Source organism: Corvus hawaiiensis, chromosome 6, assembly GCF_020740725.1.
Source record: "Corvus hawaiiensis isolate bCorHaw1 chromosome 6, bCorHaw1.pri.cur, whole genome shotgun sequence".
NCBI classification, from domain to species: domain Eukaryota; kingdom Metazoa; phylum Chordata; class Aves; order Passeriformes; family Corvidae; genus Corvus; species Corvus hawaiiensis.
This window is the reverse complement of record NC_063218.1, coordinates 20820859-20837029: the sequence shown is the minus strand read 5'-3', so window position 1 is coordinate 20837029 and position 16171 is coordinate 20820859. Positions and strand designations below refer to the sequence as shown.

General features: G+C 37.5%; 1 protein-coding gene across 4 annotated transcripts in view; it reads right to left on the bottom strand.

Annotated features, from left to right (window-relative positions):
- Window positions 1-14189, bottom strand: part of CEP128 (centrosomal protein 128) — a 115581-nt gene extending 101392 nt beyond the window's left edge. For 3 of the 4 annotated variants that reach the window (XM_048307578.1, XM_048307580.1, XM_048307581.1), the window contains exons 1-8: window positions 14068-14179; window positions 12892-12931; window positions 11299-11456; window positions 9803-9889; window positions 8286-8412; window positions 7239-7360; window positions 4435-4526; window positions 3635-3707 (exon numbers count right to left, since the gene is read on the bottom strand). In XM_048307578.1, the coding sequence (XP_048163535.1) occupies window positions 3635-3707; window positions 4435-4526; window positions 7239-7360; window positions 8286-8412; window positions 9803-9889; window positions 11299-11442 (645 nt within the window). In that variant the 5' untranslated portion in view covers window positions 11443-11456; window positions 12892-12931; window positions 14068-14179. Of the gene's footprint in view, window positions 1-3634; window positions 3708-4434; window positions 4527-7238; window positions 7361-8285; window positions 8413-9802; window positions 9890-11298; window positions 11457-12891; window positions 12932-14067 lie in introns of all 4 variants that reach the window. The other variant, XM_048307579.1, reaches the window with a different exon arrangement.
- Between the last annotated feature and the right edge of the window lie 1982 nt (window positions 14190-16171).

The following is a 16171-nucleotide window of genomic DNA, read 5'->3' as shown; positions in this document are numbered from 1 at the left end:
CTAATTTGAACTAAACTGTGCTTCAATTAAGTTGCTTTTTATGTATAAAGATCAGCATCTTGTGCTATTTGGGATGTGCTTCTATCCAAGAGATTGCAAGAAAATATCCAAGACGGCTATCTTATAGAACCATAAAGTAAGTAAATACTCTTTCAATTGCTTCTATGCCTGTCTAGCAAACATCCAAACCCTTTTCAAGAAGGAAGGAATCTCACAAAATGTCAAGTTAAGAAAGAGATTTTGATATAGAGAGAGTTGTAGAACCTGAAAGGCTTTTTACCAAAACTGCACATAGATTCTCAAGTACAAGGCCATGGAGAGTGCTCAACCTGAAACAGGCATCCAACAATGCCTGTGTCACAACCTTCAATGTCATCTGGTTTTTATATTGAGATGGAAAAGCTCTCTTTACAGGTAAAATAGTGTGCATTGACTGTGTTGTGTGGATCTTAAAGTATTCAAATTCAGCATCAAAAAGGCTCTAAGAATCATAAAACTCTAATAAAAATAAATTCTGAACTAGTGACTCAGAAGAACTGCAGTGATTTAGACCTTCATCATCACACACCTACATACAGGCAATTTTCAAACAGCCCCAAATATACCAAACCGTAAGAATTTAGATATATGTCTCTAAAAAAAATAAAGACTTAAGGACACTGAACTGAAAAGAATGTTTCTACCATGAGCTCGTCCTGTGAAATTATCAAGATTTCAAGTTGACAATTTATTGCCAAGAACCATACAACAGAATATAAATACAAGGATGGCAATCCTCAAGGTGATAAACACTCCCAAATAAAGTCATAAAGGCACTAAGGACAAAAGTTCCTGCACAACTTTGCATAAGGAAGTTTTGAGAAAAACAGTATTTCCTCTTACCCAACTCACTTTCACCAATGACAATCAATTCTGAATTAAGCAATCTCATTAGAATTCCTAAATGCATACACATACTAAAGGATCTCAAATATCTACAATAACAGACCCTAGTTTCTACATGTACTCTAATCTCATGCTTTGCTATGCACACTATGAGAGTTATTTTTATTCTTAACATCCATACTAAGTTCCTCTCTTTTGCATTTACCTCATCTCACTGATTCTGCCAGGCTCATGAGGTAATAGGAGACCACTAAGCTTTGAACCAGGGCAGAAGATCCAAACCTAGTATCAGAGAGCACTGGCAAAGCAGCAGTGCACAATGTTGCTACCACTAGGCTTTTTAAGTGGTGTGGAATTGGCAACATCGCATTAAGTCAGAATTTTTCGGCCCGAAAAGTAACACTCTGAAAAGCCTCTGAAGAAACTGAACAACCTCCCAAGTTAAAATTAGGGATGAAAGAGTAGTTAGATTTAAAAACCAAACAAATAAACACCCTACAACAACTAACAAAAAAACTTACGACAAAACACGTCAACCAACACAGACACACACAAAATAACCAAAAAAAACCCCAAAAAACAAACCAGATCACCTAAAAAGTGGCAGCTCCTCTCAAAATATATAACCTATCTGAAGAACCCCTTGCTATAGGACAAAATCATAAAGATATGCAAGTTGTAACAAACACTGGAGAAGTTTCAAAAAAGAAATCCACAGAGAGATTATCACTCAGTACAGAAAGCAGACAGATCACTTCCAGATCAAGAAGCTCCTAACTCACAGGTGACTAGACTACTACTGTACAAAATTATCATTAGATGACTTTCTGTTCTAATACTGTACACTAAATTTCCACTTTTTGGCCATTCATCATACATGGCTAGATCGTTCCTAACTACCCGTTTCTTCTGCAAATTGAACCCCAGCAATTCTTTTATCTTTTCAAGGAACTCTGAATCAGTGGTCTTTTTTATTTTTCCCCGTTTTCTTGCTTTCCCTCTCCTCTTTCCAGACTTCTTCCCATTTGGCCAATGTTCTTCAAAACATCAATAATCAGTAATGAGCAGAATATTCCGGGTGAATTCTTACTATTCCTACACATAAAAATCATCTCACTGCAGCTTACTGCAGCATTTGTTTCTTTACTAAAAGAATATCAGTAAATATTTCAGTTTGCATAGCTTTATTGCATGATAATGTTCCCTCCCAATTAAGACACTTATTCTTCTGATATTTCCCTTACCATGAACAAACTCCTTCTTACACTTCACCTCTCTCATTTTTTGCTCCTCTCAGGTCAAAAGTTGTAACCTTCAATTTCACATCTTGAAACCCTACTGTAGGAGGTCAAAGAGCTAGTTATTTCTTTCATTAATGAACAGACAGTGGATGCCTGCATTCCAGAGGATTGAGGAAGGTTTGTTTCTCTCATGCAAAGGCACTGAACAGTTGTAATGTAGCCAGTTGTAGCAGCTATTCTTTTGAGAATCACCTTGGTTAAAACTTAATGAATTCACTAATTTCCTAGTACATGAAAGAGAAAAAAACATACTGAGAAGTCTTCTACAAGAAAAACACAGCATTTTGCAAGTATCAAGAATTCTTTAACAGATAAACTTACTTTATCCTACCAGGCTACTAGGAGAAATCAAAATTAACATTTCAACAAAGACAACCCCATCCTATTTTTCTACAAAGGCTGACAAGGCAAGTCTTCTTTCCCTAATGGACTCTATCATATCAAGAACATAACTGGTACATATAGTGCCTCTTGAATCACTGTCCAACTTAATCTAGAGTCAGGAATTTATACAAGTATGTTTATTAAGTCTGCTGGTACCAACAAGTGGTCCACGCCAACAATATTGTTATCGGTGACGAACACATCACTAAAGCCCTTGACAGAGCATTTAGTACCAATTCATGCAATTTTAGGGCAAGATGAATCACCTATGGGAAAATAAGCATATATAACACTTGGTCTGAAAAGTCAGCATTGCTACTAATATCACAGTAAATGCTTACATAAAGCATACACTCAAGCCTTATGTGTCAAGAACTACCTACAGGATTCTCACCTACTAATTACTGGGGTGATTCTCAACTTCTCTTGTTCCTCCAGCAATATGCTGTTTGACTTTCATCTCAATAGCAGATCTCTTTCAGATTAAAGTAAAACAGACTGCAGTTAGTCTGCTTCCAGCAGATACAGGAAGACAAGAAAAGACTGTCATGGCTGTCCTGCCTTCTTTGTTACATTTTGTCACCAAGCCTTCAGAGAAGAGCGCAGCCCAAAGAGACTCCTTCCATTTTGCTACATAGATGATAAGGATTGAAAAGGACAGGGAGGGAGGGAGGAACAAGAAGCAACACTATTTATCATCATAACATGGGAAAGCTTGTATCTTTCCAAAGGTATCTTCAAAAAGTATAATAGCATTCAAACCAATGTTTAAAGTTAAAAAGCAGCTTCCTCCAAGGCAGTGAATTTTGAAACAGAAAAATTCACAATACACACACCTTTAAAACACTTTTACTTAAAACAAGCACCTGAAATACAAAATTTGTCTTGCTGATTTAATTATCGAAGGGTAATATTTCAACAACCTATAGTAGCCTAAAAAAGATCATGTTCAGATACACATATCAATATGCAATACCGATTACCAACACACACATTAAACTAGAAGCCCGCATTTTGCTTAGAATACTAAATACAAATAATCTCTTCATGTTAGTCACACTCACCGTTTCTTGTCTTTGGGACTCAGTGAGCTTTTCAGACAATTCTTCTAGAGTCTTTCTTAATTCAGCATCAGTCCTTCATAAGAAAATATAAGTAAGACAATATTCTACAGTGCAAAAACTAAGTAACAACCGTGATAATTTTAAGCAGCAACAACCTCCCAGAATTTTTTGCTACTTCAATTTCTTCTACAGCCTATTCATAATAGATCATAGCCTATTCATAATAATTTATAGCATAATTACAAACAAGACTCAAGGGGAAAATTAATGATAAAAAGCATTTCCATTCCTCAAGTGAAGAAACAGAGCATCTAAGTATCAGCTAGGTATCAGGTCAGCAAGTACAAAATTATGGGCACATCCACACAGCCCTTTTGAACAGTACTTTCCTACTAGGAATTAACAGTCTAACTCCTGTTATTGCTGTTGAACAAAGCACGACATGTTGAGAAAGTATATAGATTATGGCCTGCAGGAGAGCTTGCCCTGAAAGGACTCCAGTAAAAAGAACAAATTAGGAGCAAAGATGTAATAAAAGAAATTCCCTAGTCCTTGCTGTTTTGTGCGTATTTTAAAAAAAAGCTGAGGAAAGCCTCATATACTACACAAATTGGAATTGATGGGTGTTATTTACATTTATAAATACTGCAGAAGATGACATAAAACAAGCAGTTCATAATCCTGCTTTCATCTATATGTTGCACAATCTCCCATTCTCCCCAAAATTATTTTTTGAAATAAAAGAGTTTAAGAATTATTTTCCACACTGTTCTTCACATGAAGTTATATTCTGTTTATACCTATTTCTCCTTGAAAGCTCACGACTGATGTCATCTCCCAGGCGAACTTGTTCACTGCTGAGATCTCGAAGAGACTGGTGAAAAGAATGAAGCTGTAAATAAAAGTACACAAATTAAGCTAAGGCTTAGGAACCGTTTTTTTCTGTGATATTCCAAAAATACATATCTACACATATATACACTTTTTAAAATAAAGCAGACAAAAATAATCTACAAAATAATAAAACTCCATGAACTGTAGTTGAGCCTGGATGACTGGATGAGGCTTGCACACTTCTATTTCAATCAACCCTTCACAATACATGCTCATTGTAGTTTAATTTTCAGTACTTTATTTGTTAAACCAAGTTTCCTAACTATGCTTTTTTTCTGTGGTTCAGAGCTTAGACACTGCACCACCTCTTTACGCTAATGCAAAGCAAGTTGAAACATCTGAACAAGTAATGTTCAGGAGAGACATATTTCATGTTAATAGATGCTAGTATAGCTAAAACAAATTCTGCCCAGCTATATATGCTACTAAAAATAGATGACATAGGAACTTGAAACAGAACAAGCAGAGCGGTATGATGTCTTCAGGAACTACCAAGAACAGGTATCACCCAAGACTTTACATGCTCTTTTTTCAGATCTTGGGAAAAAAAAAAAACAAAAAAACAAAAACACACATCTACTTTCCTCTGTAAAATCTCCCACCTTCCCCATTCAGCAGGCTCCCAACTTATCATCAAAGTTTTAGGGAGCAAATAAAAAAAAAATGAATAGGTCATTCAGTCTTCATGGGATAGAAAGTGACAGTTAATCCATCCTAATGCAACCTATTCCTGTCAACAGTTCCATGGCCAGGATTATCGTTATTAATTTGTAATATTCCTTTGGTCTATGCCCTAAATTTAAACCTTAATCTTCCACAACCAAGCTGACTGCCCTCAACATTCAGACACAGGCACTACTACCTCCCTTGTGTGATTACCCAGAAATTTGAACCTGACCTGAGAGACTTTGAAAAATTGAGCATATTTTCAAAATGTGTGTGCTAAGAAGGAGAGGGACTTAAATGTGTCAAAAGATTATTCGGCTGAAAAATTACTTCAGCTAGGAAAAGTCAGAATGGGAATAAAGAGACACCAGTTACAGAAAAAAAGAAAACGCCACAACTTTAGTTAAGCAGTACTGCTTTATCTCTGGTCTAATTTCTACCTATAATCATGATCAATGACTACTTGTAGTTCATCATTCCTCAAAGCACTATACTCTTCTTACAAAATAGTTAATGAAAAGAAAAAAGCCATATTCACTCACTGAAAAGCAAGAATAAGGAATAAACCAACGGTTATCATCAAAACTGGAAAAAAAGCTATTTGCCTACACACATATTTAATACGAGGAACTTTGTATGCATTGCAGGAACTCCTTTGAATAAAATTTCCAAGATATTTATAGAATATCTAGAAGTAATCTAAAATAGTCCTAAGATTTTTTGATGGTTAGAAGGGAAGATTTCCACATAATATTATTTCCTTCCAAGGATTATTTTCCACTCTTACCATGGGGGAGGAAGGAATGGGGAGAGAACTAGATTAAAAAGATAATGAAATGGGGTTAAATAAAAGTCTAGGAATTTCTATAGCTTCCCAAAAAGTCAACTGAGAAAACATATTGTAGTTAAGTTTAAAATTATTTGGAAGCTGAGACTGATTTAATAAAGACTGATTTAATGAGTACCTTACAATCAGCTTCTTTAATATTAGTCTACACAGATTCACTCGAGCAAGTCTAGCCACTCTGTCTGAAAAAGCAAAAACAGGTAGTGAAATCTCCTCTCTACCTCTAGGATAACAGAAACACTTTAATCTTATTCATTAAGGTAATTAATTTATTTTTTCTGAAGTCTGCAAGCAGACACAAGTTAAGGGGTATGAAAATTACCAGCGGCAAACACATCCTCTCCTCCTCCCATCATCTGCCTGAAGTACAGGGTCAAATTATCCCACTCACAGGTCAGACTAAGAACTAAGATGAAGAACTAGTTGGATCAAAATCAATCTAAGCTACACTGAAGTAGAAGCAAAAGCACTAATACCCTATGCCATTAACTAAAGCAGAATAATCCCCTTCACAGCCTCACTGAACTTCAGCATGAAGGTGAAAGATAATTGGTTGGAAGGGACCTCTGGAGATCATCCCATCCAAGCCCCCTGCCAAGGCAGAGTCACCTAGAGCAGTTCCACAAGGCACTCGTCCAGGTGGATTCTGAATGTCTCCAGACAGGGAGACTTGGCAACCTCCCTGGGCAGCCTGTGCCACTGCTCTGCCACACTCATTGTGAAGTTCTTCCTCATGTTGAGGTGGAATTTCCTGTGTTTTAGTTTATGGCCATTGCTCCTTGTCCTGTCACTGGGCACCACTGAAGAGTGTGGCACCATCCTCTTGACACCCATGTTGAGATATTAATATGCATTACTGAGATCCCCTTTCAGTCTTCTCCAGACTAAACAGGCTATTCAGACATTATTTTTCTTTGTCATTAGATGGCCTAAAAAGTAGGGAGATTATTTTCGTATTTTACTTTTGATATCACTACCATCTGCATCTTTTTTCTCTATAATGATTTGCATGAAAGTTCATGACAGATACAAGAGGTGACTGCCTAACGAAAAATAGCAGGTAACACTGAAAGCACAAATCATAGCTGAAACATTCTTAGCTGCATCTTCAGAATCACCTCATTTAATGTAAAAGCAAAAAGTCTGGTGACCACATATTGCCTATGTGGGACAGGAACTCCCATTAGTGTTCTGTACCTGGTCCACATTATCTGCCTCACTGACAAATCGAACACTTGCAGATCTAGACCTTCGATGTTTATTGCCCTGTGAGTCTCTATAATCCCTGAGAGGAGAAGTGGGCAGGAAGTGGCGGTTCCCTGTAGGAGATAAGAGATTAAAAGAGTAAGTAGGAAGACAAAATTTTGTATGGGAAATTTTTCATTTTGCTCCATGACAAATGCATATTTCATCCTGACAATGTCCTTCCAGGTCACGTTACAGACAAAACAACTACTAAATTACATAACATCCATGTGATTCTTTTAGCTCTTCTCTTCTTCAATTTAAACATTTCTTACTCATGACATACAAGTATTCCAGAAAGTAGAATTGTTTCTCCAAGGAGTGAGTAGTTTTTCCTCAAATTTTATTTGCCCAACCAACCACTTTTTCCTCCACATAAACCCATTGGAGCTTCAAACTATTATATTTCACAGCTTTGACATAGGAATGAAATTTTTAGAGCTTTCTACTAGAATATATTAAGTACCAGCTCTGGAAGGAATACTCCTCCCAAACATACCTTTTCCTAAAATACAATGAATTTTCTGAGACATACAAGGAAAAAAACCTACTCTTCTGTGGGTCATAAATTACTTCTGTTTTTTTCTTTTACACTGTTTCCAAACATCCACAATCTCATGCATTTAAAATTTAAATTCCCTTTTTGCTGTGAAGCAAGCTTCAGAAGCTGCAATATCTTTTGGATTTAGCTTTAACTTGTATGTACCTACAACTCATGCAGTGGAAAATTTATTTTCTCAGCTGAAAGAATCAACATTTCATTTAGATCTCTTGGGATATCAGCAGAAAATACTACGTAACAGAAAGCTGGAAAAATTTACCACATAAACAACTGCATAACTTAATGCAGGTCTCCCAAATTTTTAAACTGAATTTCTTTCATGTAATCAGTGATGAGTTTCCATGCCACTATTTCTACACATTTTTCTTAATTTCCTCTTTGCATAACACAGCAATATGACATAATTTAAGCATACTCAAGCCCTTTAAGTATTTTACCTGATGTTCCTTCTCCATCCAGGTCACTGGGATATAAGCTTGAGAGAGATGCACTTCTCATCCCAGAGTTTCGCATTAGTCGCTGGCTCCTTAATTGACCTATAGATTGTTCCAGTGTTTCTTTTAACTGCAGAAAAGTTGTAATTTATTGAAGTATGAACACAGACTTATTTTTTAAAAAGCAGGGAAAATATTATTTATTTAAAAGTCATTAAGAGAATAAAAACTATTTTTAAGCCAAGTACAGCTAAGAATTAATAACAGCTTTTCTTCAATATCTCATATATCACATTCCTGTAATTATAGCAAAACATGCTTCCAACACTGGCAGCTTAAAATATAAAGTTTCTTAAAACAGTGGTGCACCACATGGTGCATCACCATGAAAACTCAAAAGTTTGTCTCCTACAACCAAAATAAGACCTATTTGCCAGCAATGCTCATTAACAGTCCTGCAAAATGCAGAAAATAACTTCAAAGAAATTAGTTTTTACTAGAATTTTTCTACCAGCCCTACCTGGAATCAGTTTTACATATGGCTATCAAATTTCCCTAAGCAGCTTTACAGAAACCCCTATTTTCAGAAGTTTCATTTCCAGGAAAAGGAAGACATTCCCAATTTAAGAGTACAGAACTAGCTATATTCAAATATTAGTTCTTCATTTTTCAAACTTGCATCTCATTTTCTACAACTGCATTTGCTAACTTTGGTTCTTAGCCACTTGGTTTGTCACACCTTTATTTTACAATCCACAAAACATCAATTTCTAAAGGTTCTCCTTTTTCTAAGAGAAGCTTGTAAACAATGGTTAAATTGATGCTTTACTCCTGCAGAATTATACACTGTGTTGGATCTCTTTCTCTGAAGAAAACAAGCTTTCTTTTCTACGCATTTGCTTCTTCACTCTCTCTATCTTCACATGTAAAATATTCCTATGTAAAATGTTCCAAGGCAGCACCTGCTGCAGCTTGTTTGTAACCAAATTGTAAACCTCTCTTGCCCTAGCAGCACTAACTTGTTTTGCTTTCTCTAAGATACCTGTTTTCAAACTTGTAGAAAACTCATTTTAGAATTTTCACCCTTTCTGTAGTTTAGAGCAAGCTGGTCAACAGATCCAGAAACTGTTGTAGAATGGCAGGAAAAAAGCTGCATCAGTATGATCCCAATCCCATTCCCTGCTATAATTCAGCTTTTATCTTATCACTTATTCATGCAAAATAAACATATTCCCTAATAATCTATTTCAGCTACACATATTGTACTTGGCATAGCACCATAACATAATCTACTGGGTGCTTATAAACCAGAAAAGTAATGAAGCCTACAAAACCTGTCATGGTTTCATTATATAACACATTACTATACTATGATTTAGATTGCTCAAATAAATATGAGAAGTTTCTGTTTACAGCTACTTAACTCCTTATATATTCTGTCCATTAATATCAAGTTTTCAGCTATGAATTCTACTAGTGGAAAAGACCTAAGAAGTTAAGATAAACTGAAAGTTGCTCACAGTTGTTATTGCTTTGGTTTGTTCCTTGTTGTATTCTCTGTATTGTCCTAGTAAATGGTCAACATGTCTTAGATTTCTGTTGGTATCCTTAAATAAAAAAGTTTTAGAAAAAGAAGTGAAAACAGAAACCTCCTCTAACCAAACATTACTGTTGTCTTTATCCTTCTTGATTTCTAAGATTAAATTGAAAACATAAGTGCTTTCTAAAGGGTCTACACATTCAAAATCCTATTCAAGTAATCAGAATCTGAAGTGGTACAGCAGGGCTAAAGGAAGGAAAATAAAGAAAAAGGAAAAAACAAAACCAAATGCTATCATTTCAGTACAACAGTAAGTCCTCAGTTTCAAATAAAAAGTTTTTTCAAGTTTCAGCCATTCTGTAAAAACACCTTTTTAATCCAAAGATCTTAACATTATCTGCTTGTAGAACAGAATAGTGATCTGAGAAATAACAAGTTTTTGAAGAACACACTAGGTAAGGTCACTGCGTGAGCATTCTCTGACCAGATGAGCAATTGGATCAGATGGCAGATCTGCTGAAAAGCAGTCCACAAAAAGCAGTTAGCTTAAAATCAGAATTTCAGAACAGCAGCTAGAAAGATGTTAAGACAGAATCAGGAGAATACCAAAGAATCCCTTTTAAAAAACAGTCAGACTGTATTCTTACTAACTTATTATCTTTTTTACCAGATTGATGTTTATTTTCGAGGTAAGACGCTTTGAAGTTTAAATTTACCATTCTATATTGATTTTTCTCATATTTTAAAAGGAAAAAAAAATACTTCTGGCCAAACAATAAATAGTAAAACATACACCCACCCACTCTAGGTATTCAGAACTGTCAGCTAGAGAAGAATGGGAACAAATTCTCAAGCATTAATGGTGTCAGGATAGCTAAATGTCTCCTCCCACTTGCAAAAAAAAGTCAGATATTCCCTCTGCACCTTCCACTGAAGAAGAAGGAATGAGATGAACACTTTTTCTTGCTCAGGTATGTGAATCTTACAAGTTTAGAAACAATGCTTCTCACCGTGCGATTTTTCACATCTAGAAAATATTTTAAATGTAAGCTCTATCCTGAAGGAATTGACTGCCTACATATTCATCAGAAATCTGGAAATTTACAGAGTACAAAGACAACCAAGACAAGGCTGAAACTTTCTCCTAGAAAATTTAATGCCTCTTGTGAGAAACTAACCAAGTTGATTTGGCCCTATTCAGTTTCCTAACTTTATAAATAGTATTCCCCAACATGTCGCTGTTTCTAACAACATTCTACTACTGTCTGAAATAACAGCTGTATAAAAGTCTAACAAGCCACACACTTTCAGTTCAAAAGCAGTATGATCAATTTCCCAAAACCCTTTTTGGTTTGCACAGAAAGCAGTATTTCCCATCTGTACAGTATACTCCACAACTTTAGAAATGAAAATTTGACCCTGTGTTACAGAAATGCAGGCTCTATAAATTCTTTAAAACCGTATTTTGTAAACAACCTGCAAAGTGCTTGCTAAAGTATGGATCTTCTCTGTAACTTCTTCAGCACCATAAATCTGAGCTCTGTTGTGGGATGCTCTCAAAGGCCGCCTTCCCATCCGACCCGTAAGAAAGTTGTCTGAATCACTGGATGAATCTGCCATCAGTATCTTGAAGCCTAGGCAGGAAGACCAGAAAAATTACTTATGTTAATTCCTGAGTGCAACTGAACAGTCTTGCACAATATTCCCAAAGCAACTGCACAGACTCAGATTACATTTACATTAGCCTTTCTAGTCTGGGTCAGCAGGATGTACTTTTGAAGCAGATCTTCCAGCCAATCCTCAATTATTACCTTTGTTCACACTATGAAGCAGCGTCAAGATGCAGGAGGCATCTTGCTCTTAGAAGCAAATTAAATCAAAATAGGCACTCTCATTGCTTCCAAATGTTCAGTACTCATAAAATCATGGCCCAAAGCAAATTCTCCCCCCAAAACATACAGTGGAGACATCAATGCTTTATCAATCATCCTGTTCTGCAAAACCATTCTCCTCTACCTCCCACTACTCACTAAGCTGTACTCAGAATAGAGATTGCTAAGTCTCAAGGATGGCAAGAGAGAGGGAAAATAGGTCAACAATCATCAGACAGGGGAAATTATTAAAAACTACAGACAGCTATGCCTAGTATAGTAAAGTTACATAGTAATAGATTAAAATAACTCTCAAAATGTAGATTAGATCAAAATTTTTTCTTAAATTATTACACACTGCAGCAGATTGCCTTAAGGTCATGGAATGACTTGACGAAGAGAGACTGGCAAACTCTTGAACACCCTGTAGTCAACAAAAATAAAGTCACAGTAAAGATGTCATTCTTCTAGCTCTAAGAGCTGAAATTTCAAAAAGGAACCATGGATGGATTCAAATCTTATATTGTATTTTATATGTAGGCAATTTGATATTTTTCCAGATCCTTGTATTTAATTTTTAAAAGGTTGCAAATTTGTGTCCCCCAGACTTGGATAGAAACCTATCCAATAGGAAAGGAGAGCAAATCAATGTGCTCAGTCTGTGCTCAAGTACATCAGTATTCCTTATATTTTCTGAACTGGTGAATTTATCTCATCTTTCCTCTTCTTATCTCACCTCACTAAAGCACATTTTTACTAACAGTATCAGAATTCATTATTCCAGTGCCTCACTCTAGTCAGCTGCAATGAAGTCTTAATGAGACTGAAAAAGCACTGTGAAACAGGAAATATGGGATATTTTCAAAGACAAAGAAAAGTAAAATAAATAAAACACTGGTAAAAATAATAACATGGAATAATATTGGTTTTTACTGTAATTTGGAAAAAAAAAATCAACAAAACCCAAAAAACAAGCAGACCCAACCATAAGAGCCCCAACTATTGAAAAGCAAACACTGTGAAAAAAAAGGGAAATAAAGATTTACAGCAGGAAAGATTAATGGGTTTATTTTCAGCTGTCCAAAAATAGGCTCATTAAAATATTTATTAGGCAAAGCACAAAAGAAAGGTCAGTAATCAAGGTAGACGCAAAAGAAAGCAGTCGATAAGGAGAACATTTTGTCTGAAGAAAACTTACAATTTATGGTTAAGCATTCCTCTCTGTTCTCATGAGCAACCTAAAAGGAACCATAAGTACTTTTAAGGTAAAGAAGTTGTTTCATATAAAGCGACATCCTCATTTTTAAAGGAACTGTGCAAGTTTCACTTTAGGTTAAAAAAAATAAAAATCATAAAGTAGAAATTTGTAGAAACGTTCCGTATGCACATTTGCCCATCAATTGAAACAAAAAATAAAGCTTATTACTTTTCCCAAAAAGCTACACTAATTTCAGCACATGATTATATTACCTACTTGACAATGAGAATCATTCAGCTCTTACTGGTTTTTAGTGCTACCCAAACAGATCATAACCTTTGTTGAACTGATAAAAAGCATCAATACTCAGTATTTTTCTTTCCTGTAGAAAACAGAGCATTTCAGCTTCACTGAGGACTCTCTTGTTAAGAGATCTGCAAGGTAAGAAGTAGAGCCGACAATCTGAACGTCAAGTTCTCCAGCTCAAGTAAAAAAAAGATAAAGTCAGTGTACACAACCTGATTATTCCTCAAGTGTTTTATTTGTTCAGCTCCACACAGACTCATCTATCACTAGGTAACTAACTTAGTATTAAAGGTATGGTTGAAGCCTTATAACTAAGACAGAGCACGACCAAAAAAAAAAAAAAATTTACAGCCATTCCAGAAAGGAACAAAATGACACCTGAAAGGCCCTTTCCTTCAGTGCTTGTATTTGAGCCCGGAAAAAGCCAGGAAGGTGATCCTGTATGGTGACATTTCATCATCGTGCCTTCAGGGATCAGTACCACATTTTACTGTCAATTTTGCACACCGTGCTCCCTGCACTCTTCGGCAGCACGACACAGAAAACGAACCCTCCACACTGTTCGTACACAATGCCCTCTGCAAACCCTCCTCCCGCCGGGCACGCAGGGAACTTCACTAACAGCCGACTCCAGCTCTGAGAGTCTCCGGGTTCTTTGGCCCAGACAGGACCGTGGAAGCCGAAACGGCGCCGGGCGCGCCGCCGGCCGGGCCTCCGCACTGTCCCGAGGCACCCCGCGGCCGCCGCGCCTCCCGCCGCCGCTCCCATCCGCGCCCGCCCTCCCGCGGTGCTCCGAAGCGGGACAACCGCCTCCCGCACACCGCCCTGGCCGCGGCCCCGGCTCTCCCTTCCCGCACCCCCAGCCCTCACCGCACAGCGCTCCGAGGCGAGGCCGCCCCGTACCCGGGCACCTTCCGCCCGCCTCACCTCGCCGCTATGGCAACTTGAACTAGCCGCCCTGCCGCCAGCTGCCGGGGCCGCGGGCCGGGCACCGGGCCCCCGCAGCGCTACATGGGACATGGAGTCCACAAGCGGCGAGCCCGCCATAGGAAAGGCAGCGTGCGGGACTTCAACTCCCGAGAGGCTTTGCGGTAGCAGCGCGGCGGCAGCGCGGAGAGGGACGGGCAGGGCCCGCCTTGCCGGGAGACCGCTGGGCCTACGGGGGGCGTCGGCGGGAGGTTCCGCAAGAGCCCTGGTGTTTATGATAAAGTTGTTTTGTGAAACGCTAAATTTTTACAAAATACACATTGGTGTTTACAAACATGTCAGCTAAACGACTGCGAAGAGCAGAAACAAAAGCTGTTGCCCTGGTAAAGCAGACGAGTCTGTTCCGCTTCCGAGCAGACGGCTGGCACGCTGGAAAAAGGCGTGTGAGCTACGGAGAGCAACTGTTCTTATAAGGAGGCATCTCCCTTCCTGTTTGTTGACTTTTCCTTGTTTCCTTAAGCCACGCATCTCCCTGTTGTGTCCATTACCCTTATGTGCAGTAAAAACGACCAAATATTACACACTGCTACCCTGACTGGCCTTGAAGAGAGAAAAGTTTTTCATGGCTTTTTCATGAAACAAAGCAAAAGGAAAAGCACAAGAATTCCTCAATGTCCCGTAGCCATAAAACTCAAAAACTACCTTGAAATAGAAGACAATTTTTTTAATATGGACATGAATTGTCAAGAACCTAGAAAAAAATATTTCATATGGCTGTTCAAACACTTGATGCTGTGTCAAAGCAGTGTGTCTAATGCATTTTGTTCTGACAGGCCAGAAATTATTTGCGATACTGAAATAGAAACAGGTAGGAATTGGTGTATCTTCCAAGTGTCTAGTATGGCAAAACATGTTGGTTAGTCAGAAAAAAACCCCACCAAGTCTTTTAATCGACTCTTTACTGATTTATTTTCCCGGTTTAAATATTTCCTCATGCAGATATTCCAAGATGTGGCTGTTGATATCTGGTGATCTATATGGAACACCAATTAGACCTAATTGCTTCTTTGTTAGAACCCATTGTGGTTTATCTGATTTATGTATAAACCACATAAGCAGTGCAAGGATAACTGACAAACCACATCAGATCTGGCAGATGATAATAATGTTATTTTTTTCAGAAAGCACCACAAAAACAATGGAATTTGGAGCCTTGAAGTGCTTGAGATGATATGTACTAAGTGAGAAACCATGGCTGTCACTAGAGGGAGTGCCTGTAAAAGTGGAAAAATATGCTTGTCAATTTTTGCTGTGTTTAAATTAATAGGGACATGCGGGGATCATAGAAAAAGCACCAGAAAAAATGATCTGCAGCATACTGTGATTTTAAAGTGATTTTCTTTCCTATTTGTTTGTTTGAATCAGAGAAGAGGACAATTTAATTTATAAAAATTACTTAATTTCTCTAGCCTCAGGGCATACAGGATTTTGCATGTCTGTTCTTAGGATTATATGTATAATTGTGGATGTACACTGGTTGGTGATACTTTTAATACATTAACTGGTTTTAGTGTATAAAAGAGGAACATTTATTAATAGTCTACAGGGTTGAAAAGTTGCCAGTCATTCTAAGCTGCTAGATGCCATCGTTTTTCAAAACTGATATGGTCAGAACTATTGATTATTGTTCTTTTTTACAGCTTAAAACGCTTCCAGTCTTGACTAAGCTAAGCAACTGTGTTCTATCATTCCTTCAATACAGGTCATGTTTCTAAACCTCCCATTTTCCTTACTATCCTGTGAAGAATCCTGTTTGTCTACTTCTTGATGATAAAGTATTCCAGACAACTCTATAAATGCGAAGTAAACTGGAATAATTGCAGCATATTCCCATATTTCTGCCATGCAGGGTGTATCTTATTGCATCTTATTGCATTGCTACCTGTGTTTTTCTATTCGGAATTTACATTCTGATCTAGAGTTCAGAAGCCTCCCTAGCCTGGGGTTATCTGTAGACTTACACTCTTAGTGCCCCCATCACTGGGCC